Source organism: Bos javanicus, chromosome X, assembly GCF_032452875.1.
Source record: "Bos javanicus breed banteng chromosome X, ARS-OSU_banteng_1.0, whole genome shotgun sequence".
NCBI lineage: Eukaryota > Metazoa > Chordata > Mammalia > Artiodactyla > Bovidae > Bos > Bos javanicus.
In genome coordinates this window covers 125,248,498-125,275,625 of record NC_083897.1, presented here as the reverse complement: position 1 = coordinate 125,275,625, position 27,128 = coordinate 125,248,498, and the positions used below count along the sequence as shown (strand labels likewise).

Genomic DNA, 27,128 nt, shown 5'->3' with positions numbered 1-27,128 from the left:
CTCCAGTGGTTTATTTGGGAGGCGACACTGGGAAATAATGGGAGAGGAATAGGAGGGGAAATGGATAAGGGGCTGCCACTAAAGAATGTTTTCAAGCCAGTTCCCACTGTGGACAGCTGGAGCTCAGTCCCACTGGGGACACTGGGAACCAGTAGAGAGCACACCTCAGAGGTATCCCCCTCAAGGGGAAAGGGGACTGGGGTTTTGTCTGCTAACATCCTGTCCATAATTGGGGGTGGGCTTCTCCCAAGGACAGCTACTCCCTGGCTGTTCTGGTTTGCCCTGGACTGACAGATGGTCACAGGTGTTTGCAGTACCAGCCTTCACCCTGGAGCAGTAAATGCCAAAGGGATGTGGGCGGACAGCCAGTTACTATGAGTCTAATGGAAACCTCCCACAACTTTTTGATATTTCTGCCTTCCCCCAGAACTTCCATCTACCACCTAGAGATTCTTTCAAAAATCTCTTCTGATGCTAGTTAATCATAACTTCTCATTCCAGGTTGATTTCCAATTTTTAACTTCCTCTTAAAACATTAGAAGGAAACAAAAACCCTCTAACGATGATTCTTCCCTTATCTTTCTAAAAGAGGCTTTGTTTTGTCTTTCATCAGAACTAATAACAAAGTGCTGAAACTTGAATATTCTCTCTAGACAGAAAATTGGTAGTGTAAATATCCTGAAACAAATTGGCTATATGCCTTTGAATTCAATACATATGAAAACTTGACCCATAAAATATTTATAGGCATGACAGAAAGGAGGAGTAAGTATAAGAAATATGTCCAATAACAAAAATTGTTTTAAAACATTTACCTGTGATGAAAACCCCCAAGGAACTGCTAAGCAACTCTACCTGAGTTTTTAGCAGTTTGACACTAAACTTCTATCTAGAAAATAATATTGTTATTTACATACTACCTAAAATTTCCAAGAATTTGGGGTTTTTGCTTGTTTTAGAGACTGTAACTCTTATGGACTGCCATTTTTTAATGAGTCTAAAGCATGTTTTTGCATTCCATTCATTTATTTCCCACACAACTGATCGACTTCACTTTCACTTTTTACTTTCATGCATTGGAGAAGGAAATGGCAACCCACTCCAGTACTCTTGCCTGGAAAATCCCATGGACTGAGGAGCCTGGTGGGCTGCAGTCCATGGGGTCGCCAGGAGTTGGACATGACTGAAGCGACTTAGCAGCAGCATTTATTTCTCAAAACTAGTATAACCTACTACTGATAAAAATAGACTCAAGGTGGCTTATGGAAAATTCAGCACAGATTGTGAAAAGTGAGACTGTTAGTCATTCAGTCGTGTCCGACTCTTTGCGACCCCATGGACAGTAGTTTGCCAAGCTCTTCTGTCCAAGGGATGCTCCAGGCAAGAATACTGGAGTGGGTTGTCATTTCCTTCTCCAGGGGATCTTCCCGACCCAGGGATCAAACCCCAGTCTCCACCACTAATTAAAGGAGCCAGAGATACGATGACCCCTGACTTTCTAACATCAGAGCGGATCTTCTGGCAAACCCCCTGTGACGTCACTGTTACATGCAACAGCAGCCCTGCCAGCACCCAGCTCTCTTAGGGTCCCACATATCCTCCATCCTGGTTTGCTTTATGATCAGCCAGTGATGACCAGCCTAGAGCTTATGGGCTCCTGAGTTCGCTCAGTTTTGCAATCCTGCCCACAGCTGGAAAGCCGGTTCTCAGGATGCCCAGTGTACCTTTACATGTGGAATGTTTTTCCTTTGAAATTCTTCTGTATAGCACAGTCAGCGATGTAAATTCTCAGAGTGTATGTGAGTGTGTGCGCATGGAAGCCAGGGACTCAAGAAAGCTGTTATTAATACTATTTTTCTTTTGAACATGTTTTTCTTTTTCTTTTCTTTCTTTTTTTTTTTGGCTTCACCACATGGCTTGCAGGATCTCAATTCCCTGAGAGGGACTGAACTCACGCAATGGCAGTGAAAGCCAGGAAACTCCCTATTTTGAACTTTTATTTATTTATTTACTTTTTGTCCGCTCTGCACAGCATGCCCCACCTTAGTTCCTCTAAGGAAATTGAACCCATGCCCCCCTGTAGTGGAAGCACAGAGTTGTAACCACTGGACCATCAAGGAAATCCCCATCATATTTTGAACTTTTAAACAGCAGTTCACAGACATTTTTTTTTTTTTTTTGCCAGATTTTTCTGCTGGAGAAAAGTAGTTACAAGTGCGTGAAACTGCGTGCAAGTGCATGAAACTGCATGCCAGTGCATCAAAACGGACACCCAGATGCACAAAGCTGAAAGTCGAACAACTGTGTGGGTTCATGCTGCACGCTTTTAGTTTCATTGCACTGACCTCCTCTTTAAGGGAAGTTAAATTTACCTTCTTTTTTTAAATATTTTTTTATTCTATTTTTTACCTGTTTTCTTGAAGTCCAGTGTCTTTCATTCATTCAGCTGTATGTGAACTACCTACTATCCATTGACTGATTCCCTTTTGTTACAGAAAGAATTAAGAAACTAAGACCTAGTAGGTGTCACACACTATGCTGGGGGAAAGGAAAGCAACTCAAAAGGATCCACGGTCCTTAACCCTGAAGGACCTATGGTATATTCTCAGCCCCTTTGAACAATCTGAACAAATCATGAGAGTAGAAATTGGGGTAGTTTTGGAAACTTGTGGACTCCAGATTTAGTGACTGGGCCAGTACGATTGTCCCCCAGCCTTTCAGTTGGATGTCATGCAGGTTGTCACTGTCACGTTTTCACTGCTACCGTCATGCTAGAGTCCAAGGGAGAAAGCCATGACAGTGGTATGCAGTAATAAACAGTAGTGGACGTCTCTGCACTTTTCCCCCGGGGCTCCTTTTGTGCCCTGCCCCCAGCCTCCCTTGAGTGTGTGACTGTCACTTATAACAGCCAGCATCTTCAGAGGACTGCCCTCAGACAGCTGGCACCCATCCTGTACATACCTGGAAATTCACATCCCCCTGGGAGAGGCCAAAACCAGTGACTTATCTGTGCACCCAGGGGATCCATGGGGTAAGTTTCCCACCAGAATCTCCCCGGGACACCCCACAGCCATCTCTGCTGGGCTGACCTGAGCTGGTTCCTCTGCTGTCTGACATCCTTCCTCTCCTCCCTCACTGGCCTCTCCTGGGAACAGTTCCTTTTTGAAGTCACTCATTTCAGGGACTGCTGTGGGGGAACATGACCTAAGTCATAGGTATGTGCAGTTTTCAGGGAATGAGTATGGATGATAGATACTAAAATAACCTCAACCACTTCCTTCTTCAGTGTCCAGAGAAAGCTGCCTTTGCTTCTGGCCCACAGACCTTTCTGCCAGCCCTGAAGGAGTCTTATCATTGGTCTGTTCTTCTAGGTCACCCAGAGGCCCAGCTCCCATAAGATGAGATGTCTTTTCCGAATCAGCTTTGTCCCAAAGGATCCAATTGACCTTTTAAGGCGAGATCCAGTTGCTTTTGAGTATCTGTATGTTCAGGTATGTGATAACTGGGACATGTTTCATACTAACATTGTGGGATGAATAAACTGTGGGGTTTTCCTCCCTGAATTCTTTCATTTGGGATCTTCTTTCTCTTCGTCCCTCACCTCCCCCAAGCTTAATGTATTATAAAAGGATTCCATGGTGCTTTGATTTTAAATTGAAGTATAGTTGATTTACAATATCATGTTTCAGGGGTACAGCACAGCGATTCAGTTATATATATTTATATATATATATATATATATATATATATATATATATATATAAAGTATATATATATACTTTTTCAGATTCTCTTGCCTTATAGGTTATTATAAAATATTGAGTAAAGTTCCATGGTGCTTTTTAAATTTTCACTTGATTTTGATTTCATCCTTGTGAAAAAGTGGCAAGAGTAGTAGATGAACTCTTTCATATCCATCACCTAGATTCACCAGTTATTCCCATTATACCACATTACTCTATCTTCAGTGTGTGCACACATTCTCCTCACCGCCCCCCACACACAATATTTTTTCTGAACCATATGAATGTCAGTTACTAAAACCATACTCATTTACCCCAAAATATGTCAGTGTATTTTGTAGTAACAAGGACATTTTCCAATATAATCATTACACAATTAACCAAATAAGCAAATGTGACACTGATACATTTCCATTATGTGATCTACAGTTTATATCCAAAGTTTGCCCATTGTCCTAAAACTGTCCTCTATATCCATTTTTTCTAGAATAGAATCCACTCCAGGATCTCATTTTGTATTTAGTTGGCATGCCACTTTAGTCTCCTTCAATCTGGAGCATGCCTTACCTCAGCCTTTCTTTAATTTCCCCAACCTTGACAGTTTTGCAGAATGCTGATCAGTTATTTTGTAGAAATCTCTCAGTTTTGGTTTCTCTGATGTTTTCTCGTGATTAGATGGGGCTCTGCACTGGGGGCAGAAAAGCAACACAAGTGACCCCCTGCCCTCTGTAGTGCATTGTGTCAGGAAGCACATGGTATCGTTCTGTCCCCTTTGTGGTAAGGTTCACACTGACTCTTTTTTTTTTTTCTAGGAAGTTTTACACATTGACTCTTGTCAGCATAAACATTAAATAATGTTTTCCAGAAATTACTACTTTCCCTTTTCTAGTTAATAAGTAATTTGCAGAAAGTCACTTTGCAACTCCCTTTTTATCGTTTCACCTGTTCATTTCAGTATTCATTGATGATGCTTGCCCAAATAATAATATTATTATTGTAATGGTTGAAAATGATTTGCCTAATTCCATTATTTCTTCTTCAGTTATTCATTGGCATTCTTCTGTAAGAATTCCCTTCTCTTTTATTTACGTATTTTGTTCATTCATTTATTTAGTGTTTAGATTGTTCTAAAACATCATGATATTCATTGTAGTAGAATTACTAATTTCAAGGCAGTAAAACTTTAAGAACATAGTATGTTTTGCAGTCTCTGTCTGATACTGGGATATAATTTTTAAAAAATAAGGCTTCCGGAAATGAGAATCTTTGCTAGTTTGTCCCAAAGGGAATTGATCCACTTGATATTTAGGCAGTATTCCTATATTTCTCTATAACCGCTTCCCATTACTCTTAAATTCCCAATATAATCACATTAAACAGTAAGAACCCACTTACTTAATACTTAAGCATCTACATTAGAATTACACAAAGAGGTTGTGAACCTTAATGTAACCTTCCCCCACAGAAAAAGGAGGCAAAAAAATGCTGCTCTCTTTGGCTAGGGGATATCTGTTAAGTCAAAGGTTGCTGGAGCCCTAAGTAAGAAATAAAAAGCAAAGAATGTAGGAAAAAGAAAAGAAATATTCCTTTACTCTGGGTAGTTGATAAATTGGTATTTTTTTTTACTATTCTCAGTATTTTCTTGTACATTGCAAAGCTTTTGTGATCTTTTTTTTTTTTTTTAAAGAGACCTGTAATCGACATAAATACTTAAGTGGTAGGGGTTTTAGGACAATATTGCTTTAAAAAGTTGGGTATGAAAAGAAAATAGAAGTTGGCATAGAGATGTAAAAAAGATAAATGTCAGAGGTTAGGAATAATGACATAAATTAAGTAGCAATAAGCCCTAGAGAGCAGAAATTAAGTGGGAGGAGAAAAGCAGAACATACTGGAACATTTCAACCAATGAGAGCACTCAGGCAAAGGCCTGTTAAATGTTTCCCACCTCTTTGGAGGAGACTGTGGTATTTAGAGCTCAGTAGGATGTTTACTGTTCATGTAGATAACCTGAAATCGTCAGGAAAAGGAAGTCCTACTCCAAATAGAGAGATGTGCGGTGCACTTCACTCCATTTTCTACCCAGAACAATGAACCGCCATGAGTTTGGCTTCCTTAAATGTTAAACTTTGGTTCCCTGGACCCCTCAACAATATCCTCTCTTCCCCAAAGGCCAGGTAACCCAGACCTGACTGCATGGGACAGCCTGATTCTCAGCTGACCTGTTACTGCATCTTCCCCATATTCCTACTGAGAACCGACCCAGGGCTCTGCCACTGCAACTCACATCCCATATACTATGTTTTAAGCTTATTAGTTGCAAATACATAGTTACAGGTGCCTATCAGTACATGGCTGTAGAACACGATATGCATTCAGTTGTCATTCTCTAATTATATACTCATCCCATTAACAAGATGATGCTTTAAAACCATTTACTCGGCGTCTGTTTTAAACATCGCAAATTTATTGCATTTCTAAAAGAAGAACACAGTTGTGTTTGTTTTGGGGAGGGGAGACCTTTTAAGTACCCCGGGAGTACTGCTAAGCATGGTTCTATTTAAGTCTGTTTGCTCAAATTGAATGCAGTTCATGGAGATCTTTCTTATTTCAATGATACATCCTTTATACCTGTGGAGCTGTCCTGAGAACAGGAAAACCTGCTGGGACTCTTGCCCTGGGACTAGCTGAAGACTGAAGATATTTCTGCTTTCTTACCTTGGGTGTTGCTTGGCTGGTGGACTAGCTACTCCTTCAAGGAGTAGCCAGTGATGGGTAGCAGGGCAGGGGTGGGGGCGGGGACCATGTTATGGTGGGTGATAGAGACCAAAATTAATCTATCATCATCTCATTTATCCTTCACTGAGAACAGGAAATGAAAATTTCTTGGATTCAGACCCCTGTTTCAAAATGCCTTGTATCATAGAACATGCAGTTTGTCTAAAATTACGTATGTGTCTACCATGAGTCCATGGACCTACAAATGGTTCTATGTCCCAAGTGTTGATTTTAAGGTACTAAAAGGATGCAATAAAATTAGCCTAGAGAACAAAAGAGGAAACAGAAACAGTGTCTATCACATTACACAGCCAAAAATCAATCCAACTTAGTGAGCTCTTACTGAGGGCAGTGGCCATTGATGAGGTGAGCCATGACAATGACCACAGAGGTTTCAATAGTGATAATATATAGAAATGTCTTAACCATTAATGGACCATGAAGTATTTTACAGATTTTAACATATCTAATAACACTAAGCCCTAATAATCCTGACTCTTCTAATTCATAATTATAATAAGCTCTGCTGACATTTTACTGTCCACCGTCTATTTTTTTAAAAAGATGGTACACCAATTGGTAAACAGGATAATCAGGCTACAAAATGTGTTCTAACACTTTAGAAGTATCTTCTTTTTTTTTTTTAGTATCTCACATGTTCATTATAAATGAATTTTTGTAGGTCTAAAGTGGAGTCTGTTGAGATCTCTGTTAAGCAAATCAGCGACTGCCATTTGCATGTGTAACTATTTTAAATAATGCACTTGAGAGTAATAAATGCATAATTTGTACCAAAAATATGTATAAGTCATATGTCACAGTAGTTCTCTGGGATCAGTCTGAACTAATTATATAATGTAATTAGTGACTAATCACTTAAACAAAAAAATTGAAGTCTGATTAAATACAGGAGTGGGAAACAACAACCTCAGTCGCAATTCTGAGAAGTGATAGTGATGACTCACCTTTATAAAGCACAGTCTTTATTATGAAACATCCTCACAGGTATACTAGCAACCTTGAGAGTTAGCTGTCATTAGCTTTTTTTTTTTTTTTTCAGATAGGAAAACTGAGACTCAAGAAAGATGGAATGCCAGGTCCAAAGTCATTTGATTAGTGGTTGACAGAGCCTAGGATCCCACTTGGACCTTTTGTCTCTAAATTCTATGCTAAAATCCTGTTTCACATCTGTTGTGCAAGTCCTTTTAGCAGTCCTAAAATGAAGTAATATATCAAAAAAAAAAATGGTTCTTTGAATACCTTTTATGGCCTGGCACCCTATCCCTCAAAATGACCCTAACTGGACCCTGAAATGCATGGTGCCCCATTGTGGACAGTCCTGAGCTCTTGAAAATAACTGGTAGATCTAATGCCACAAAAACAAAATGGCAGCTTGAAATTGCTCCCAGAGGCTGTCTTCCTTCAGAGCCACCCTGTCTCCTGCCTCTAATTACACCCATTTCCAACCAGAGTGCAGTCCAGTCCAGATAGACAAGACTTTTAAGGAGAAGTGGAGAAGGAAAAGCATATGAAGAATGGAGGGCAGGGAATGTGGCTTCACTCTTGGGGGTGAGGGGTGGGTTGAGAGGCAGAGAGCCAGAGCAGGTAGGCAGGGCATAACTCCATAGCACCAGAGCGCCATTGGGAGGTATCCAAAGGGCAAATACTGTGTGCAGAAACCATCAGTTCACTTCAGTCACTCAGTCGTGTCTGACTCTTTGCGACCCCATGGATGGACATCACCAACTCCTGGAGTTTACTCAAACTCATGTCCATTGAATGGGTGATGCCATCCATCCATCTCATCCTCTGTCGTCCCCTTTTCCTCCTGCCTTCAATCTTTCCCAGCATCAGGGTCTTTTCCAACTAGTTGGTTCTTCACATCAGGTGGCTAAAGTATTGAAGTTTCAGCTTCAGCATCAGTCCTTCTGATAAATATTCAGGACTGATTTCCTTTAGGAATGACAAGTTGGACTCTGAAGAGTCTTCTCCAACACCACAGTTCAAAAGCATCAATTCTTTGACACTCAGCTTTCTTTATAGTCCAGCTCTCACATACATACATTTGTGAAATGTATTGGAAAACCATAGCTTTGACTAGACGGACCTTTGCGAGGGTACATGTTCCCATTCAGTCAAATCAATGCATGAAGTAGTCATAAATGTACTTATCTCAGAAAGGAGCCAAGCAAATCCTGATACAGTTTTCTGTTTGAAATCATTTGGGAGGCAAGGCAAAGGATAAAAGATGGGAGAAAGAGGCTGTATTTTCTAGCCCAAGAGTTTAGTTTCCCATAACAAAGATAAGTAAACACACATGCATAATATCCTTATTCGGGACCATGTTTCTCATCACCATTCGGTTCAGTGTTTGATCCATGAGGAAGTGAGAATGGCACCCTAAAACCATGTGGTCCTGGAGGGCTTGGCATGTTACAACACTGTCTCAGCACCTCTTCAATCTGATGCTTACCCCAAACCCTGTGAGGCAGGCATTGCCCTTTTACATGTGAACAAAGTAAAGCCAAGCGACTCCCTCAAAGTCACAGTGAGGGCACTCCCCACTGGAACGGACTGGCAATTTCAAGAGCCACCCTTCACTGAATGTACCAAGGCACTGTGACAAAGCATGCATCTCACATCCTCACCCCCCTCCCTACTCTGGCCACGTTGTTAGTATGAATTCCCATTGTACAGATGAGTAAACTGAGGCTGCAAGAGCAAAGTTAACTGCTTGAAGGTTATACACAGAGGTAGCCATTAGTGAAGCCAGGACTCCCGAGCAGGTGTAGGTCCAGAGCTGCTCCTCTCCATCGCCTTCTAATTCTGCCTCCCTGAAGCCTCTCTGGATGCTAGGAAGAGGGTGATATTGATGATGACAGCTCTTAACATGTATGAGAGCTTCCAATTTACCAGATGGAGTTCTAAGGGCTTTACCTTGTTAACTCATTTAATCCTCGTCACAACTCAGTGAATGGGGAGTATTATCCCCAACTCACAGAAGAGGAAACTGAGGTACAGAACAATTAAGGGGCTTGCCCAAGGTCACACACTGAAAGTGGAGAAAGAGGATTGGAACCGAGGATTCCAATCCCGGTAGCCTAGCTCCACAAGCCACGTCATGCTACCAGGGTTTCACGTTTTCAGTCATGACACCTGTGTTTGGGAATTCCATTCCTAAATTCCTCGTTATTTTTACAAAAAAGCTAAATATTTAATTAGCAGCTCGCTTGTGATGAATGTTCAATGTTTGTGTGGTCTGTGTGTGTATACTTAAATACTGACTCAATTCCAAGCAGCTTCCCTGGTGGCTCAGATGGTAAAGAATCTGCCTGCAATTCAGGAGACCCAGGTTCAATCCCTGGGTCAGAAAGATCCCCTGAAGAAGGGAATGGCAACCCACTCCAGTATTGTTGCTTGGAGAATTCCATGGACAGAGGAGCCTGATGGACTACAGTCCGTGGGGTCGCAAAGAGTCGGACACAACTGAGCGACTCACTTCACTTCACTTTCACGTGGAAGTGAAGGTGGGACACAGAAGAAACGCGTGTCACTCTAGGGCGACATGATGCATCCTTTGACAAGCTGCGCCCTCTGCTGGTGTCTTTTCAGAGTTGTAACGATGTCGTTCAGGAGAGGTTTGGGCCGGAGCTGAAATATGACATAGCCCTGAGGCTGGCAGCGCTGCAAATGTACATCGCAACCGTGACCACCAAGCAAACGCAGAAAATCTCTCTCAAGTACATCGAGTAAGTGCTGACTCTCCGAACCATTTTGAAGACAAAGATGCTGTCTCCTTAATGCCCAAGGGTATTTTTGATGTGTATGTGTATTTCCAAAATTGATCTTGTTTGTGGCAGAGCATCTGTTAACCAGAGGCAAAATATATGAATGTTCTGTTCGTTTTCGGTGGAAGAGACCATTTCTTCTGTAATCCACCTTCAGACAACTATGGTTAAACTGAAGGTCACATTGCAAATGAAGCGTACATTTTAAAATTCCTAAATGAACTTGGCTCCAAGCCAAGCTCTGGTCTCAGCACTTTTCAGACATTAAGCTGTTTGATTCCCACAACCTCCCTATGAAAAGTGTAGAACTGTCACTCCATTTTACAGATGAGCAAGCTGAGAATAGTTTAGTAACTTATCCAAATCACACTGGCTATTAACTAGGGAGGGTAGGATTTGAACCAAGGCAGTGGGACTCCGCTTTGCACTGTTGTTTGTGTAATCATTTGAAGACCTGTGTTTAGAAAATGGTGTGCATAACCAGAGATTACCTTCGGATGATCAAAATGTCATATAAAAAGTAATTTCTTGAGTCATAATCAGGTAAGTTGGTATTGGTAATAAAGAACTGTGACAGCATGGGAAAGGATGCCATACAAACTTTGCTTCATGAATCAAAAGTTTGGAACATAAATACCTTCTCTTGCTGAATATGGCATTTATAACAGCATACTACCTCTTTAGCTGGAAAAGAGCCTGCCTTCTTAGAAAAAAGCAATTTATGTTGTCCTCAGTTGACAAGCTCATGTAAGTCATCCTTTAAAAGCGAACCCTCTGTCTCCCAGTCTGTATACTTCCCGTTGGCGGGTGATCCAGTTACCTAAAGCAGCCACCATTTTCTTAATCCTGGCAGCTCTAATGCTAAGAAAAAGAAATAGTCGTGTTTCAAAGTTTATGGTGGGGCTGAAGCCTCATCTTCATGTAACACTGAAAGCCTTAGTGTCTGTTCCACCTCCAAGTTGCATATGGCTGATTGAAACCCTCCATCCCAAAGAAGTTTCCCATGGGCTGGCTGCCTGCAAAGCCTCCCCAGGTTCCACAGTGGCAGATTGACTCTCCCACACAGCAAAATGGCTTCTGAGCAGGCTTGAGAGCCTTTTGTGGGGAAGATGAGAGCTTCCAGCTTGTGGACTCCCAGCGCCCTGATCTTGCCATTCTCAGTTGCCCTGTCGCTGCCTAGGGACAGATCCTTGTGTGCAGTTTGAGAACCATAGGCCTTCCAATCTCAGCGCACTTCTTTTTGCAGATGGTTTGTTTCTTTCTCTCTTAGTTTCTCTGGAAGCCAAGAGAGATTCAGCTCACAAAGAGGTCTCACACCCAAGTGGATCCCTTCACACCCTCACCCAATCCGCTTTCTGAGGTTTTGGGGGACAGATGAGATTGGATCCCATTTGAAAAGGTGGCCTGCACAACTTGAGATGATTTTCAGACAACCAAAATGCATCTCTGTTCCTACTCTCTGTACCCACATTTTACCAGGTTGGACATGGTACAGTCAAAAACTTCCAGAGATACCTAGCTTGCCTAAGAATCTTGCAGAGCCTGTGATGATTAATTAATGTTCTCATTAATTAATTCATTCACACAACAAATGTTCACTGAGCATTTTATATGACATTTCTACTAGGAGAAGAGAAAATAGTAGTAAGTATAAATTGTTATCTTAACCTTTGAAGAATTTGTGATCTGATTATAAAGACAAGACATAGAATGAAAAATAATGATGTAAAATAATGATATAAGTAGAATTACAAGGTAGTCCATAAGAAGTGCCAAATGATGGGCGAAAATAAGTACAAGTTGAGGAGAAGGAGGAGGAAGCAAATGGTGATCATGAAAAACACCATCTTAACTAGGGAAAAGCATGTGAATGGCCAAGTGGAGGGAGGCTGACTTCCTACTCTTCTTTAGAGAGAATCTAGACCAGGAGAAATAACCAGAGCCTTCTCAAAAGTCTTCATATAATTTAGAAGATACTGGTTGGTCACATGACCGATCAGGATAATTTCCTAGAATTCAAAACGTGGAACTGTCTTAGGATAGGGTTCTAGTCATTGTTGGAGAAATAGATTCTTGGCAAGAATATACTAACCCAGTCCCATTGTTTGTTTTTTCCTAGTATAGCCACACCTATGAGAGATGGTTACATCTCCCTTTCAGTACCAAACACACTTAAGGGTCCTAAACCCTACCCTGACTCCATATGGGCAACCCGCTCCCCACCTCAGCAAGAACTATTGATGGAAGGAGTTAGATAGACATTATCTGGGTGGGAGAAAAGAGAATTGTGTGTTTCTAAGGAAATCACCATTAGTGAGGGAGATGAGGAGGAAAGAATGGTTTGGGACCATGAAGGAGGTATACTCATCCTTCTAAGCGAATAGAGAAAGACGACCGTGGGCAGACAGGGGAGGTGACAATGAGAATAAACAAAGGGATGGGGAAAAGTTGTTGGAAGTACAAACACAGACATGTGAGTGAGTTTTAAGAGACTCAGAGGTGGGATGGATAAAGTGTCTCTTCAATTTCCATTGATCCCAAATGCTCCTCTCTGGACAGTGAGGAATATATTTCTTTTAAAATGCAAACATATGGATTAATGATCAAATAGTATGTTTCCTGAGTGTAAATTAAAGGTTGCTTCCCTTATTGGGGACTTATCTCCATTCTCTGCCTTCATAAGAATTCGTTTGTTCCAACAAACATCAGAGCGCCATTTTGTCTTAGATAACTAATCATCACGAGAATGTGAAATTAAAGATCTGCTCTTTATTGCAGAAAAGAATGGGGATTAGAGACTTTTCTTCCCTCTGCTGTGCTGCAAAGCATGAAAGAGAAGAACATAAAGAAAGCACTTTCACACCTTGTCAAAGCAAATCAAAACTTGGTACCACCCGGTAAAAAGGTATCACATTTGCATCTTAATAGAAAATGGATTTTAAAGAGAGAGGCTTGCATGCATTTTTTAAAATGTTTAAAATTAGCCCATGAATAAAATACTTAGCACCAGATTTTCAGAAGCTGTAACACTATATAACCTTCTCTTACTTTAACTATTCACATGTTTCTAAGACTAATGAAAAATAAGTATTCTTATGGAGACCTCTTTATTCCTTGCACACTATAGACTCCTTATTGTACAGAGTTTGTGCGCGTTCACATGTGCATGCAGGAGAACCTTGCAAAGCCTCTAAGACCTTGGGATTAGAGGACAGAATTGCCAAATAATTTCATATTTTCATCATAGTTTTGCATACCACTCAGACCAGCTTAAGTGCACAGCAGTCAGTAAGGGTCCCTGCAGACTTGATGCCACATTAATTAAACCAAAGTTTCTCTCCCTTGGCTCTCTTGACATTTGGGATCAGATCATTTTTGGTTGGGGAGAAGGGCTGTCCTGCGCACTGTGTGATATTTAGCATCATCTCTGGTCTCTATCCATGAGCTGTCAGCACCCATCCCCTCAATCATGACAAACAAAAATGTCTCCAGATTTTGTCCAAATCACCCCAATTGACAACCAATGAACTGAATTGTACTTTTAGAGAGAAGATAAGTTCAGTTCTGTCACTCACCATCATTAGCGTTAAAATCTTTTTTTTTTTTTTAATCGAGTAGAAGAAACAGAAAGAACATTTAAAAATATACTGTTGGTCAGAATAGAGAGTTATGTTTATTGGTAATAAAAAGCAAAAGGTTTTAGAAACTAGAGAGAGAAGGAGCCTTATGTAAACTGTAAAACTGAAGGCAGCCTACCAACCCAAGAACATTTTCTCAGTGATATCGGCCATCAATATATGTGTAACTGGAGTACAAATTATTTCTGTGGGTAGTTTCTTGGTCTTAGTATCTGGTTTTAAGTCCTTTTTATTGGCTAACACATACTTGTTTCTGCTCCCTCATCACCCCAATGACTGTTTTTAAACATGTAATCAAGTTCGACACACTACCAGTCACCTTTGACTTACTCCTCAGTTTCTGTAAGTATTCAGCCTATGAAAATATAGCAGGATGTCATGGGTCAAGATGTTCTAAATGTCAGTTCTGATTTGCCCAAAGCTACTTTTCTTTTAATTGACTTGGTGTGATTTTTTTTCCCCCACGCCTGGCCCACTGGTTTTGTAATAATTTGGATAACGGCTCTAAGATCGGTCTATCACTGTCCTTCTATAAAGGTCATTTTTTCTAGTTAAGAGTGAGTGGTTTGCTTTCGCATCAATTTGCAAAGTGCTTTGGATTTTTGAAAGAAGTAGGCTGGATGATTGGTCCTAAATTACAATTATATGAAGGATAGCGCATTGAGGTACAGTTAACAAATGAGTTGGCAAGTTATCTGCAGTTGAAAACAGAGTTTTACAGCCCTTGCCACTTGATATTCCGCACCTTGTTGGAAAACTTCACCCCTAACAAACTCTTCTGGAACATTTGTTATGAAATGTGGACTTTTTTCTTTCTTTCATTTTTTTTAAATTTAAAAAAGATTTATTGAAATATAGTTAATTTAAAATGCTTCAAGTATACAGCAGTGATTCAGTTATATGTATATGTGTGTGTATATATATTATATATTTGCTTTCAGATTCTTTTCCATTATAGATTATTATAAAGATATTAAATATAGTTCCCTATTCTCCACAGTAGGACCGTGTTGTTTATCTATTTTATATTTATATAGTAGTTTTATATCATATTTTACATTGAACTGTGGACTTTTTTCAATCAAGTATTTTTTTAGGATATGGGAATCTACATTTTTAAGTCTTCTTAAGGATCAATTTTACTGGATAAAATTTCATTTGTCAATCATTTATGAAACTCGCTAGATTCTTGGAATTACATTTCTAGAGACTTAGATAGGAATTTCAAACATTTCCACAATGATAGATGCTCAAAAAGCTCATTTTCCCTAAACTCTTACAAAGACTGGAAGAAACAAGATGGGATGGTAGAGCCTGTTTAAAAGGCTTTCTATGGATTGAAGGTATGTATTCAAAAGAGCCCCCACAAACTCTGCACACCCCATTTCAGTGGAGAATTTTATTATCTTGTTCTGACTTGTTGAATGCCCTGGCCCAGCATATCTATACTCCCCCCCTCCCCCGCCCAATACAAAAATTTTAAGCTAGATGTCCTGTTACAGCCCTTGGTCAGCTTACTTTCATTCCTCATGAAGAGCCCTTGTCACACCCCATCTGTTGGCAGTGGAAGCATCCTTCTCGTTTGCCTTTGTTTTCGGCTGGTCTCCAGCAGAAACAAAATCACACCTGATGGAGTGAACACCTGAGGTTTCTTTTCTCTCCTTAGCTCTCCGCACTGCAAGCCAAGGTCCATTATCTCAAGTTCCTCAGTGACCTCCGACTGTATGGGGGCCGTGTGTTCAAGGCAACATTAGTGGTAATTTCTTTTTCTTGCTTTTTGGTGGAAGTCACAGAGGCCTTCAAAATGTCACTGCCTAGGCTGTCTTGAATGAGCTGCCTTTGATGACAAAAGCAAATCAGCTGTGAATCTTTTCCAGCCTTCATTTCTAATTGACTGCACCCTAGTCTGAAAATATCAGAAGAAATGTTAAGCTAGATAATATCACTGCAGAATGCCCCAGAAAAGGAAATATGAAGAGCCGAGAGAATTGGTGCACTCTCACAATGGCCTCCTTTTAAATCATTGGGCCAGAATGATTTGAAAAAGAGAAAAAAATATCCTCATTTCTGATAGCCTCTCATGATAATGAATATGCATACTATGATAACATTTACTTCCTACATTATTCATAATTTATCAGAGCCTTGCTGTAATCATATATCTGGTTCTTCTACTTGGATGTTTTAGTACAATATAACCTGGGAATACTTTCTAAAGAAAATGTAATCTTAGAAAAACAGACTCTCAGGTTCAACTATGCCTGGTGCTTCAGAGCATTTTCATTGTTATTTTATTTATTTATTTGTTTTGGCCACATCATGAAAATTGCAGAATCTTAGTTCCCCAACCAGGGATGGAACATGGACCACGGGCAGTGAAAGCATGGAGTCTTAACCACTGGACCACCAGGGAATTGCCAGAAGTCTGGTATTTTTAAAACTTTGTGGACATGTCTTTCTCAGCAGGCAGAAAAGCGCTCAGAAGTGACCCTCTTGGTGGGACCCCGCTATGGCATAAGCCACGTCATAAACACCAAAACCAATCTGGTGGCTCTTTTAGCTGACTTCAGCCATGTCAACAGGATTGAGATGTTTACTGAAGAGGAGAGCTTGGTGAGGGTGGAGCTCCATGTGCTGGATGTGAAGGTAAGTCTTTCAGATATTGACATATGACCTTGCTTCCTGATAGTGCTTCTGATATTTACAAAGCAAGCAAAATTTCAACCTGTGCAGCCCATCAGTGGTGAAATGGGTAAAGAAAAAATCCACTCAACTCAGACATGAGGGCTCCAGTCCTCACTAGATGGCTCTGTGATTAGGGGACAAGTCCCCCTCTTTCTCTGAGCTCCATCTCTTCAGCTCTATATGAGAAAGCAAATGAGTTTGGGTCTAAGGTCCCGTCTGGCTCCAGAGTGATGGGGAGTGGGGGAAATGTTTCCCTACTTACTTTCTAGAACACATGATTCTTATGTAGAGAGTCAGGGAGAGTCTTCCCAACTTTGTTTAGATTCCCCATTCCCTTTTTGATGTAGCATGCATATGTGCTCATTCTTTTGGAAAGACTGACTATTTCAGTCAATCTGTCTTTTCATGCTGTAGCAATTAGTGGTGGCCGAACATCTGGCCCCTTGAATATCATGGCCATTTCACTGGAAACAGCCATCTGAGTTTGTCCTCAGAGGGCAGACATTTCCTCCCCAAACAGAAGTTGACAGGAAGCAATCCAGGTCCCCTGTCCCCGCCGTCTTGTCCCAGTCATAGATGAGTCATTGGATTTTGGCAGCATTAATGTATGTGACATTTCTGTAGAGAAAAGGCCCAGTGAGTCTGCAGAGGAAACAGGTTGAACTGGGAGAAGTTGTGCTCTGAGAACGGGGGAAGGACCCACTCCTAGCTTCACCCCACCCCCCAGTGCTGTGGGAGGGGCAGATTAAGAGTAGAGGAGAATGTGGAAATGGGCTTCTACACAACAGAAGGGACACATCAAGGGAGAGCGTGGAGCTTAGGCACGCCGGCCATGGCCCATGGTGTTTCATGGGCTGAGTCCAGGGCACTGCACTTGACTTCATGGCAATGAATGACCAAGGGTAGACTTGGCACACCTGTCCTGGTCCATGACCAAAGATGCTAAGAGCAATATAGCCTGTCATGTAAAAGGGGCAGAAGAATGGGTGTATCGGGTGCAGTCATCACAGACCTGATAACAGGGATAATCTATCTCAAACAGGAGGAGGTGACAAGACCCTGTGGATGGTTTCCTGTTTATATAAAAGAATTGCGGGGCTGCTTGGAGGGAGACTGCCATTGAAATGGAAGGAAAAGGCAGCAACTCGAGTTGATTAAGGCCTTGGGACGGAAGTTAGGTTTCATCACCCAAGGCCATCGTCCTGGCCAGTGTCCTACCCTTGGCAGTGAAAGCAAGGGACCTGTCATCTCGCTGTTTCTGTGCCTCTGGTTGTCTGCTTTTTTCTTGCTCCCTTATTTTCCTCTCACTTTCTCTCTTTTTCAACAAGAACACACCAGCCTATCCACCCTCCCTTTCTCAACGAGAATAGTTGCTTCCCTGTATGCCCAAGATCCTTGTCCAATTATGTTTCTAGAAAGTTGGGGCAAGGCCTTTTCTCAACTCCCATGTCTATTTTCCCCTCCCTGTGAATTTACAATTTCTTTTAGAAGTATCCTTCCCCTGGGTCTCTTCAACACTTTTCATTCAGTCTTAACAGTAATTTCCACTTGATTTTTACTTCAATTCAACACAAATTTTCACCATGAACCCAAACTTAGTCTTCCTGTGATTTTTTTTCAGATGGTGAATTCGTATCTGTTAACTGACTCCTTACCTGTGACTTTTTAAAATATTAATGATTTGAAACAAAACCAGTGTTATTTGTTTTAACCCAATATAACTTGGAAAAGATTCCAAATGTCTAGACTTTCAAAATAGTGTCACCGGAACTTTTTTCAGTCAGGCTCTCTGTTACACCTGACCTTTCCCTCACTTGTGTTTCTCCAGTGAAACAGTCACTCTAGAAGTTCGTTTGTTCACATTTCATAAGCACAAATGTCACTGTTGTCACTTGAGGGAGGTTATTAAGGGGAGATGGTTTTAACCAAAGCGTTCTCTTCTGTGTAGCCCATCACGCTCCTGATGGAGTCTTCGGACGCCATGAACCTGGCCTGCTTAACAGCTGGATACTACCGTCTGCTTGTGGATTCCAGGAGGTCGATATTTAACATGGCCAACAAGAAAAACGCAGGGACCCAGGACACAGGTATTCTCTTCCCAAACTCACGAGGCACCGACCTCCCTTCCCCATGCCAACTGACAACAGTAATAAGGATGTTTCCTTTTAAGGAGAGATGAGCAGATTTAATCATTATAGATGTACAGGCTAATATAGGAAGAGGGAGAAGTAAAAAGGATTCCATATTTTGAGACTGAACAATGTATTGCTGATATAAACTAGGGGTGAGTCAGCACTGCAGAAGCAAAATCTAGCATGACAAACCAATCTGGTACAATGCTGTAGTTGCGGTTTGAATTATTAAAAAGAATGATCTAAGACATGTTAACCAAACCTGTTTATTTTTTTTTCACCCATATCGCTTTTATTTTTTATATAAATTTATTTATTTTAATTGGAGGTTAATTACTTTACAATATTGTATTGGTTTTGCCATACATCAACGTGAATCCGCCACAGGTATACACTATGAGGTGGATGAAACTGGAGCCTATTATACAGAGTGAAGTAAGCCAGAAAGAAAAACACCAATACAGTATACTAATGCATATATATGGAATTTAGAAAGATGATAACAATAGCCCTGTAAGCAAGACAGCAAAAGAGACACAGATGTATAGAACAGTCTTTTGGACTCTGTGGGAGAGGGAGAGGGTGGGATGATTTGGGAGAATGGCATTGAAACATTTATATCATATATGAAACAAACCTGTTTAATTTAAAGTGATTAATATTTCAAAAAATAATAAAATAAGGATATTTCTTGAAAAATTAAAAAGTATACCCATAAAAGCATCTAATGTCCAAATTTAACACAAAACCTCCAAATACTTCTGATATGTTCTATTTTTTTAATGAAAATGTTGATTTTTTTAAAAAATCACATTTTACATGGGGCTTCCCTTGTGGCTCAGCTTATAAAGAATCTGCGTGCAATGCGAGAGGCCTGGGTTCGATCCCTGGGTTGGGAAGATCCCTTGGAGAAGGGAACGACTACCCACTCCAGTATTCTGGCCTGGAGAATTCCATGGACTGTATAGTCCATGGGGTTGCAGAGTCAGACACGACTGAGCGACTTTCACTGTCTTTCACATGTCACTTGGCAAATATTGGGTACCTAGCTCCAAAGCAGTGATTTAATTATTGTGAAGGGTATAGGTCTCAGCCTTTATGTCTGATTTGTAACTGCCTCATTCTCCCAGAACTCAGTCAGGGTGCAGAGAACTCAGGATGGAATGCCCAGTAGTTGTGAGCCTCCAACTTTATAAGCAGCTGGTCCCTCATTAAGGTGCCCTACATCCAGACGCCAAGTGCCTCCTCCCACGTCAGACTCATGTCCAGGGTTCTGGGACCTCTATCTTGGGAAGACATGGAAATTGTCCAACCCTTGGACTTGGGGCTCTAGAAGGGACCCTGGACATCATATTAGCTTTTTCGCAGAAGCATCGAAATGGCAAAGATCAAATAATTCATCTCAGCCCTTTGACACGAAGAAATAGCCCCAAAAGTGCAGATAAGGGGGGTTGTAGCTGTTAAACTGAGAGTTTCTTTGAGGGAAGATGGTTTTCATTTATTCTAGAACTATTTTTTGAAATTTATTTTATTAGAGTATAGTTGATTTACAATGTTGTGTTAATTTCCCCTGTACAGCAAAGTTATTCAGTTATACATATATGTGTGTGTATGTATATACATTCTTTTCACATTATTTTCCATTATTGTTTATCCCATAATATTGAATATAGTTCCCTGTGCTGTACAGTAGGACCTCATCGTTTATCCATTCTATATAGAATAGTTTGCATATTTTTCTTCAGTGTTTGAGCTTTTTCCTCCATCTATAGTGAACAGTCAGTAAATATGGCTGATGGACAGAGCCTACCATTCAAGTAAGAGATACTGAGCCATGAAAAATGTATAATCAGAGGCTCCATAATTAGAGTTTATTTTAAAAGAAAAGGAAATTCTTAGGGAACAAATTCCATTGTCAGTTTTTGAAAGATGGAAGAGAAAATGAAAGAGAAAACAAGGGAAGGAAAATCTACTTTTAAACTTATCAGGAAACAAAAATTATTATTCCCTGCAAATATAGTAATATGAAGCTAGGCACACATACAGATAGACTGGTACACAGTTTATTGTGACAGCTTGTTGAGTGAAAAAAGTTACAGTCAAAGGGTAAAGGAAAACCAGAGAGTTGAGCAAGGCATGATAGAAGGCGACTGTGACTTGCAGCTAGATTTCATCCCAACCCACCTTGAAGTGTCTGTTTGATTAAAAAAACATTGAATCAAAGAGGAGGTGGATGTGTGTGCTGGGTTAAGTGGTGAATATCTTTATGACCACATGTTTTCATTGAGCGAGGAGATTTAGAGCAATTGAACTGTGACTTTTGAAATTACCAAGAGTGGTTCCACAATTTAACATATCCCTTTTGCGTTGGAAAATCTTAAAATCCTAAAGTGTATTGTTAAAATCAAACCTTTTCCCCATGGATGGTTAAGATTGTATGGGTTCAAGAGGAAAGCCAAAGCTACCACTCTACAAATGGTTACAGTAATAGGGGCCTCAGTTCTGTCTAATTTATAGCAACTCACAATGTGTTGTTGAATAAAGTTTCATAAGGCAAAAACTTAGTTCCAATAAGTATCATATCACCATAGGGAAGTAAGGGAGCTTCAACCTTTCGGTTATTTCTCTTGGTTCGACAGTGAGCCTCAGGGTGAGGGCACATGTTCCAAATAGCACACACAAGCCTGCATGTGTGCATGCTTGTGTTTAATAAGAGAGGACGAGGGAGAGATGGCACACTCCAAAAAGCAACTAACTGGTTGACCCAAGCAGAGCTGCAGCTCAGAGCTCAGCTTCCTCTAATGGCTGAAAAGCCTCCCTTCTCTTCAGAAATTCCCCCAAAGATCTCCTGAGACTCAAAACCTGTAGAGTCTGAAGTCTGTTAAGGCCAGCTCATCTGTAGGAAACATCCTTCGTGTCTCCCAGATCATTCCAGAAGCCAAATCAGCACATCCTTCTAGAAGAAAGCTTAGAGAGAGTGTGTGTTTTCTTCTTGTCTCAAACTGATCAGAGACCTTCATCAAGACCTCTAGCTAGGAACAGTAAACCCCTCTTTCTTCTTCACTGTCTTGAAAATTAACCCTTCAAGTACTTTGCAAATCCCTGAACCTATGTAGTTAAGCATCTCTGGGCCTTAGGAAAGTCTTATTAAATTGCTTTTAGCCTGCTGACCTATTCAGTTTTCTTGTTGGTCTAAACGAGGGGTCAGCAAACCATGTCCCATGGATCAAGTCTTGTTCTTGTGAATGAAATTTTATTAAAACTCAGGCATGTACATTATATTAAATATCTAGGGTAGCCATAACAAATTATCACAAGCTTGAGGACTTAACAGAAACTTGTTCTCTCACAGTCTGGGGGCCTAGAGGTTCAAAATCCAAGCACTGGCAGGGCTAGGCCCCCTCCAGAGATTCTAGGGGAGAATCTTTTGCCTCTTCCGGCTCCAGGTGGCCATCTGCATTCCTTATAGCTGCATGACTGCAGTGTCTGCCTCCATCTTCACTCAGCCTCCCCGTCTTCTGTGTATGGCCCAAGTGTCCCTCTGCTTTTCTCTTATAAGGACACTTTCCGTTGGAGTTAGGGTCCCACACAGATAATTCCAGATGATCTCATCTCAAGATCCTTACTTATATCTGCAAAGACTCCTTTCACATAAGGTCACATTCATAACTTTTGCAGGGTCACCATTCAAGTCACTACATCTGTTTGCTTATTTGTCAGCTATGGCTCCTTTCATGTTACAACAGTTGAGTTGAGTAGTTGCTGAATGGAGCTATTGACCCCACAAAACCTAAAATATTTACTCTCTGGCCCTCCCTTTACAGAAAAAAATCTGCCAACCTTTGGGTTTAAACCAAGAGCTCTCTTACATCGTTGCTCAACCACTCTCCCTCCCCACAACAACCTGCACTAGTCACACACACACACACACATACACACACACATGCTCTCACACACAGAGCCAGTCATAATTCATGTCATTGTTAATAAAACAATGCTGAACCCCCACAGGTGTATTTATTATTATGTCACATGTAAATATGCCTGTTGCGTAACTCAGTGTCTTCAAATTTTATCTTTACGTGGTATTCATGAAAATATATATATTGAGTAAAATGACTTGGAACATTCTTCAACATTGAGTCCATTATATATTTGGGAGACAGCCAAAACCTCTTCAGTAAAACTGTTTTTGTTTTTATTTTTCCTATATCTCTTGTTTATCTGATATTGGCATTAATCAAACTTGGGCCAGAGGGCAATTTGAGGAAACAAATGGGAGAATATGTGGCCCTAACATTTCCTCAAAATGTCACCTCTGGAATTGACAAAGCAATATTGACACAGTGACTCATTGCCCTGTCTTGGTAAATATCAGAGCAAAATTTCCACAGCAGAATTCTCTATTGGAAGACCCTTAAAGATCAAATAACACAATGCTGTTTAAATTAGGATTTTGCCATTTTAATTCTGGAGGAACATTAAACAAATCTTCAGGAGTTTTCATGGTACAAATAAAGATGGAAATTCATCAAAGTATTAACTATGCTTAAAAATAGCAGAGAGGAGTACAGTACTTGTCGATGCTCCACCTTCTACATCCTGCCTGTGTGTGCATGTGTGCTTATGGGCATATGTGCTGGCACTTATATGTAAAAATATGCAAACCCACTAGGACAGGAAAAGGCTAAAGAGGAGTTTTAGTACTACCATTGCAATATGTAGTATTACAGTTTGTGTTACTATACTATACATATATATATTTATTATTATATTGTCATTACAATATTTCCTGAAATACATGGTAGAAGTATGAGGATCCTTGACCTTCTCTTAACTCAGTGAGGAAAAAGTCCAGCATCTCCCTATGCAAAGTGGGAAATGTTAGATTTCACTTTCCAAAGAAAAGGGCAATCTTTCCCAGAATAATAGCCCACTGGACTATCACCTTTAAGGATTTTTTAAAGGTATGTTGTATATTCACATCTATAGACATAAAGAAGGTCTTTTAAATACTAAAACCAGAGATCAGATGGAATGAAGCTGTAGTGCCCTACTCTCAGATGGTATTCTGTTTTATCAAGTAGCAGTTCTATTTTCTGCAGTATCAATTCTCCTAACCAAGAAATCCTTATATCTGAAGCCTAAATCAACTACTCCCCTATTTGGAAAGCTGAATAATAACCATATTCACAAAAGTGATGCTACAAGCCATTAAGTTAAGAAACAGAGACAAAGTGCCCCCAGAAACCAGCCCACACAGTAATGTGTCTTTGCATGACTCTTTCTCTTTAGGAACTGAAAATAAAGGAAAGCACAACATGCTTGGTCCCGAGTGGAACTGTATACCCCAAATAACCACCTTCATTGGTGAAGAGGAGCAGGAAGCACAGATAACATACATAGATGCAAAGCAGAAGGCAGTTGAGATTCCGGATGGCACCTTGTGTCCAAAAGACCACCACCGGCACTTGTATGTGGACAACACCTATAACTCAGATGAGCTAACCCAGCAGCTGACCCAGCCGGGTGAGGCTCCGTGTGAGGCAGACTACAGAAGTCTAGCTCAGCGGTCCCTGTTGAGCCTCTCAGGCCCAGAAACTCTTAAGAAAGCACAGGAGTCTCCGAGAGGAGCCAAAGTGTCCTTTATTTTTGGAGATCTCGCCTTGGATGAGGGGGTCACTGCCCCCACCCTCGGCTATGAAAGGCTATTGGATGAGAGTCCAGAACTGCTGGAGAAGCAGAGCAACCTCTACATAAGCGGTGCCAATGACATGAAGAGCTTGGGTCTCACTCCAGACGCAGAGAGCGTCCAGTTCGTGGCCAATTCTGTGTACGCAAACATAGGCGACGTGAAGAACTTCGAGGCTGCGGAGGGCATAGAGGAGCCCCTGCTGCACGACATCTGTTACGCAGAGAACACGGATGACGCAGAGGACGAGGATGAGGTGAGCTGTGAGGAGGACCTCGTGGTGGGAGAGATGAGCCAGCCAGCCCTCCTCAGCCTCTCTGGCTCAAGCGATGACATCATCGACCTCACGTCTTTGCCCCCTCCCGAAGGGGACGACAATGAGGATGATTTCCTGTTGCGTTCCCTGAACATGGCCATTGCCGCGCCCCCACCTGGCTTCAGAGATAGTTCTGATGAGGAGGACTCTCAGAGCCAGGCTGCTTCCTTCCTCGAGGACAAGGAGCCAGGCGGCACCCTGCAGAACGACGAGATCCCCGTGTCCCTCATCGACGCTGTGCCCACCAGCACCGAGGGCAAGTGTGACACAGGCCTGGATAACACTGGCGTTTCCACGCTGGACACTCTGGAAGCTCTGTCCGTGTCAGAAGATCCGCAGACCAGTGACAATTCAGGTTCTTTCACGATTGTTACATTTATTCACTGATAGCCATATCCTTCCATCCCTTCAAGCCATCCGCCCTTGGAATCCTGTCATATGTCCTTCATTTCACGCATGTCCCGTTTCCCAAATGTGCTGAAACTACCATCATGGGTTTTTGTGTATGTGGTTTCCATTTTTTTTTTTAAACATGTGGCACTTTTTTTCCCCCCTATTTCCGGAACAACTGTGCAATAAACTCAGAGTCCTTACTGAAAAGGGAAAACTTGGTATTGTTTTTAATACTAATGAATCCCATGTTCTTACGTGTCTCCTAGTGCCTGTGATGCATCCATTAACCACTTCTTGTTTTTTACGGCCTGCAGGTGTAGCCATCTTGCGGGCTTATAGTCCCGAGTCCTCCTCTGACTCGGGCAATGAGACTAACTCTTCTGAAATGACGGAGAGTTCTGAACTGGCCACGGCCCAGAAGCAGTCAGAAAACCTCTCCCGCATGTTCTTGGCCACTCACGAAGGCTACCACCCCTTGGCAGAAGAGCAGACAGAGTTCCCCGCTTCCAAAAGCCCTGCTGGGGGCTTGCCCCCAAAGGCCTCCCACACTCTGGCCGCCCGTCCGGTGAGTGACCTCCCGCCCAAAGTTGTGCCTTCCAAGCAGATGCTTCACTCGGACCACATGGAGATGGAGCCCGAAACCATGGAAACCAAGTCAGTCACTGATTATTTTGGCAAACTGCACCTTGGGCCGATGGCGTATTCCTGCACCAGCAAAAGGAAAAGCCAGCTGGCCGATGGGGAGGGGAAAGCACCCCTTAATGGGAGCATGCCGGGGAAAAAACAGCAGGGGATCAAAACAGCTGAGGCAGAGGAGGACGCCAAAGGCGGTAAATTTGCTACTGTGTCTTCAAGGGACAGTCAACACCTCAGCACTTTTAACCTGGAGAGAACTGCCTTCCGCAAGGACAGCCAAAGATGGTACGTGGCCACTGAGGGCGTTGTGGCTGAAAAAACTGGATTGGAAGCAGCACCAGGCATCACCTTTCCCAGAGCTTCGGGTGTGGGGAGCAGGGACACTGAAGGGAAGGATGACGGGGCTCCCGAGGGAGAAGCCATCGAGGTTTCAGGACTTGGCCCGCGGGACCACTTCTTAACAGACGTCACCTGTGTGTCTTCTGCCAAAGACTTGGGTAACCCGGAGGATGCCGACCCGTCCGGCTGTGACCGTCCAGCCAAGCTCCCGGAAGCAGAGGAGGGCGTGGGCCGCCTTTGTGACTACCACTTGGCCAAGCGGATGTCGTCGTTGCAAAGCGAGGGCCATTTTTCTCTCCAGAGCTCTCAAGGCTCCTCGGTGGATGCAGGCTGTGGCACAGGCAGCAGCAGCAGCACGTGCGCCACTCCGGTGGAGTCCCCCCTCTGCCCCTCCCTGGGGAAGCACCTGATGGCCGAGGCCTCCGCAAAAGGTGTGAGTTACCTTCCCTCCGAGGAGAGAGCCCCCGGGCTGCCCAACCATGGGGCCACCTTTAAGGAATTACACCCACAGACAGAAGGGATGTGTCCGCGGATGACGGTGCCTGCCCTGCATACAGCCATTAATGCCGAACCCCTGTTTGGCACTCTGAGAGACGGATGTCATCGACTCCCCAAGATTAAGGAAACCACAGGTACAGCAATGATGGATTTAGCACTTTGTGGTACCCACCAGGAGCACGTAAAACAAATTTACAACTAAAACTAAAAATCTGGAAGAAAAGTAAAAGTTAGGGTTTTATTCTTGAAAATTCTTGATTTAGCACTTTGTGGTACCCACCAGGAGCACGTAAAACAAATTTACAACTAAAACTAAAAATCTGGAAGAAAAGTAAAAGTTAGGGTTTTATTCTTGAAAAAGCTGCTGAACTGCGGCCAGGTTAATTGTCAATCATCGGTCCCCCAGTGTTTAATACGTACTGATGTTTCTAGATCTGGGCAGTATCGGAAATGGCATTTGCCTTTTAGATTCCTGCTCTGTCTTGCTTTTAGA

At 41.9% G+C, this 27,128-nt stretch overlaps 1 protein-coding gene across 2 annotated transcripts in view; it reads left to right on the top strand.

The window, feature by feature from the left end:
* Positions 1–27,128, top strand: part of FRMPD4 (FERM and PDZ domain containing 4) — a 205,448-nt gene that overhangs the window by 162,242 nt on the left and 16,078 nt on the right. For both annotated transcript variants that reach the window (XM_061407869.1, XM_061407870.1), the window contains exons 8-15: positions 3,372–3,491; positions 10,131–10,267; positions 13,085–13,211; positions 15,611–15,700; positions 16,408–16,590; positions 18,578–18,716; positions 24,057–25,124; positions 25,477–26,769. In XM_061407869.1, the coding sequence (XP_061263853.1) occupies positions 3,372–3,491; positions 10,131–10,267; positions 13,085–13,211; positions 15,611–15,700; positions 16,408–16,590; positions 18,578–18,716; positions 24,057–25,124; positions 25,477–26,769 (3,157 nt within the window). The remainder of the gene's footprint in view (positions 1–3,371; positions 3,492–10,130; positions 10,268–13,084; positions 13,212–15,610; positions 15,701–16,407; positions 16,591–18,577; positions 18,717–24,056; positions 25,125–25,476; positions 26,770–27,128) is intronic.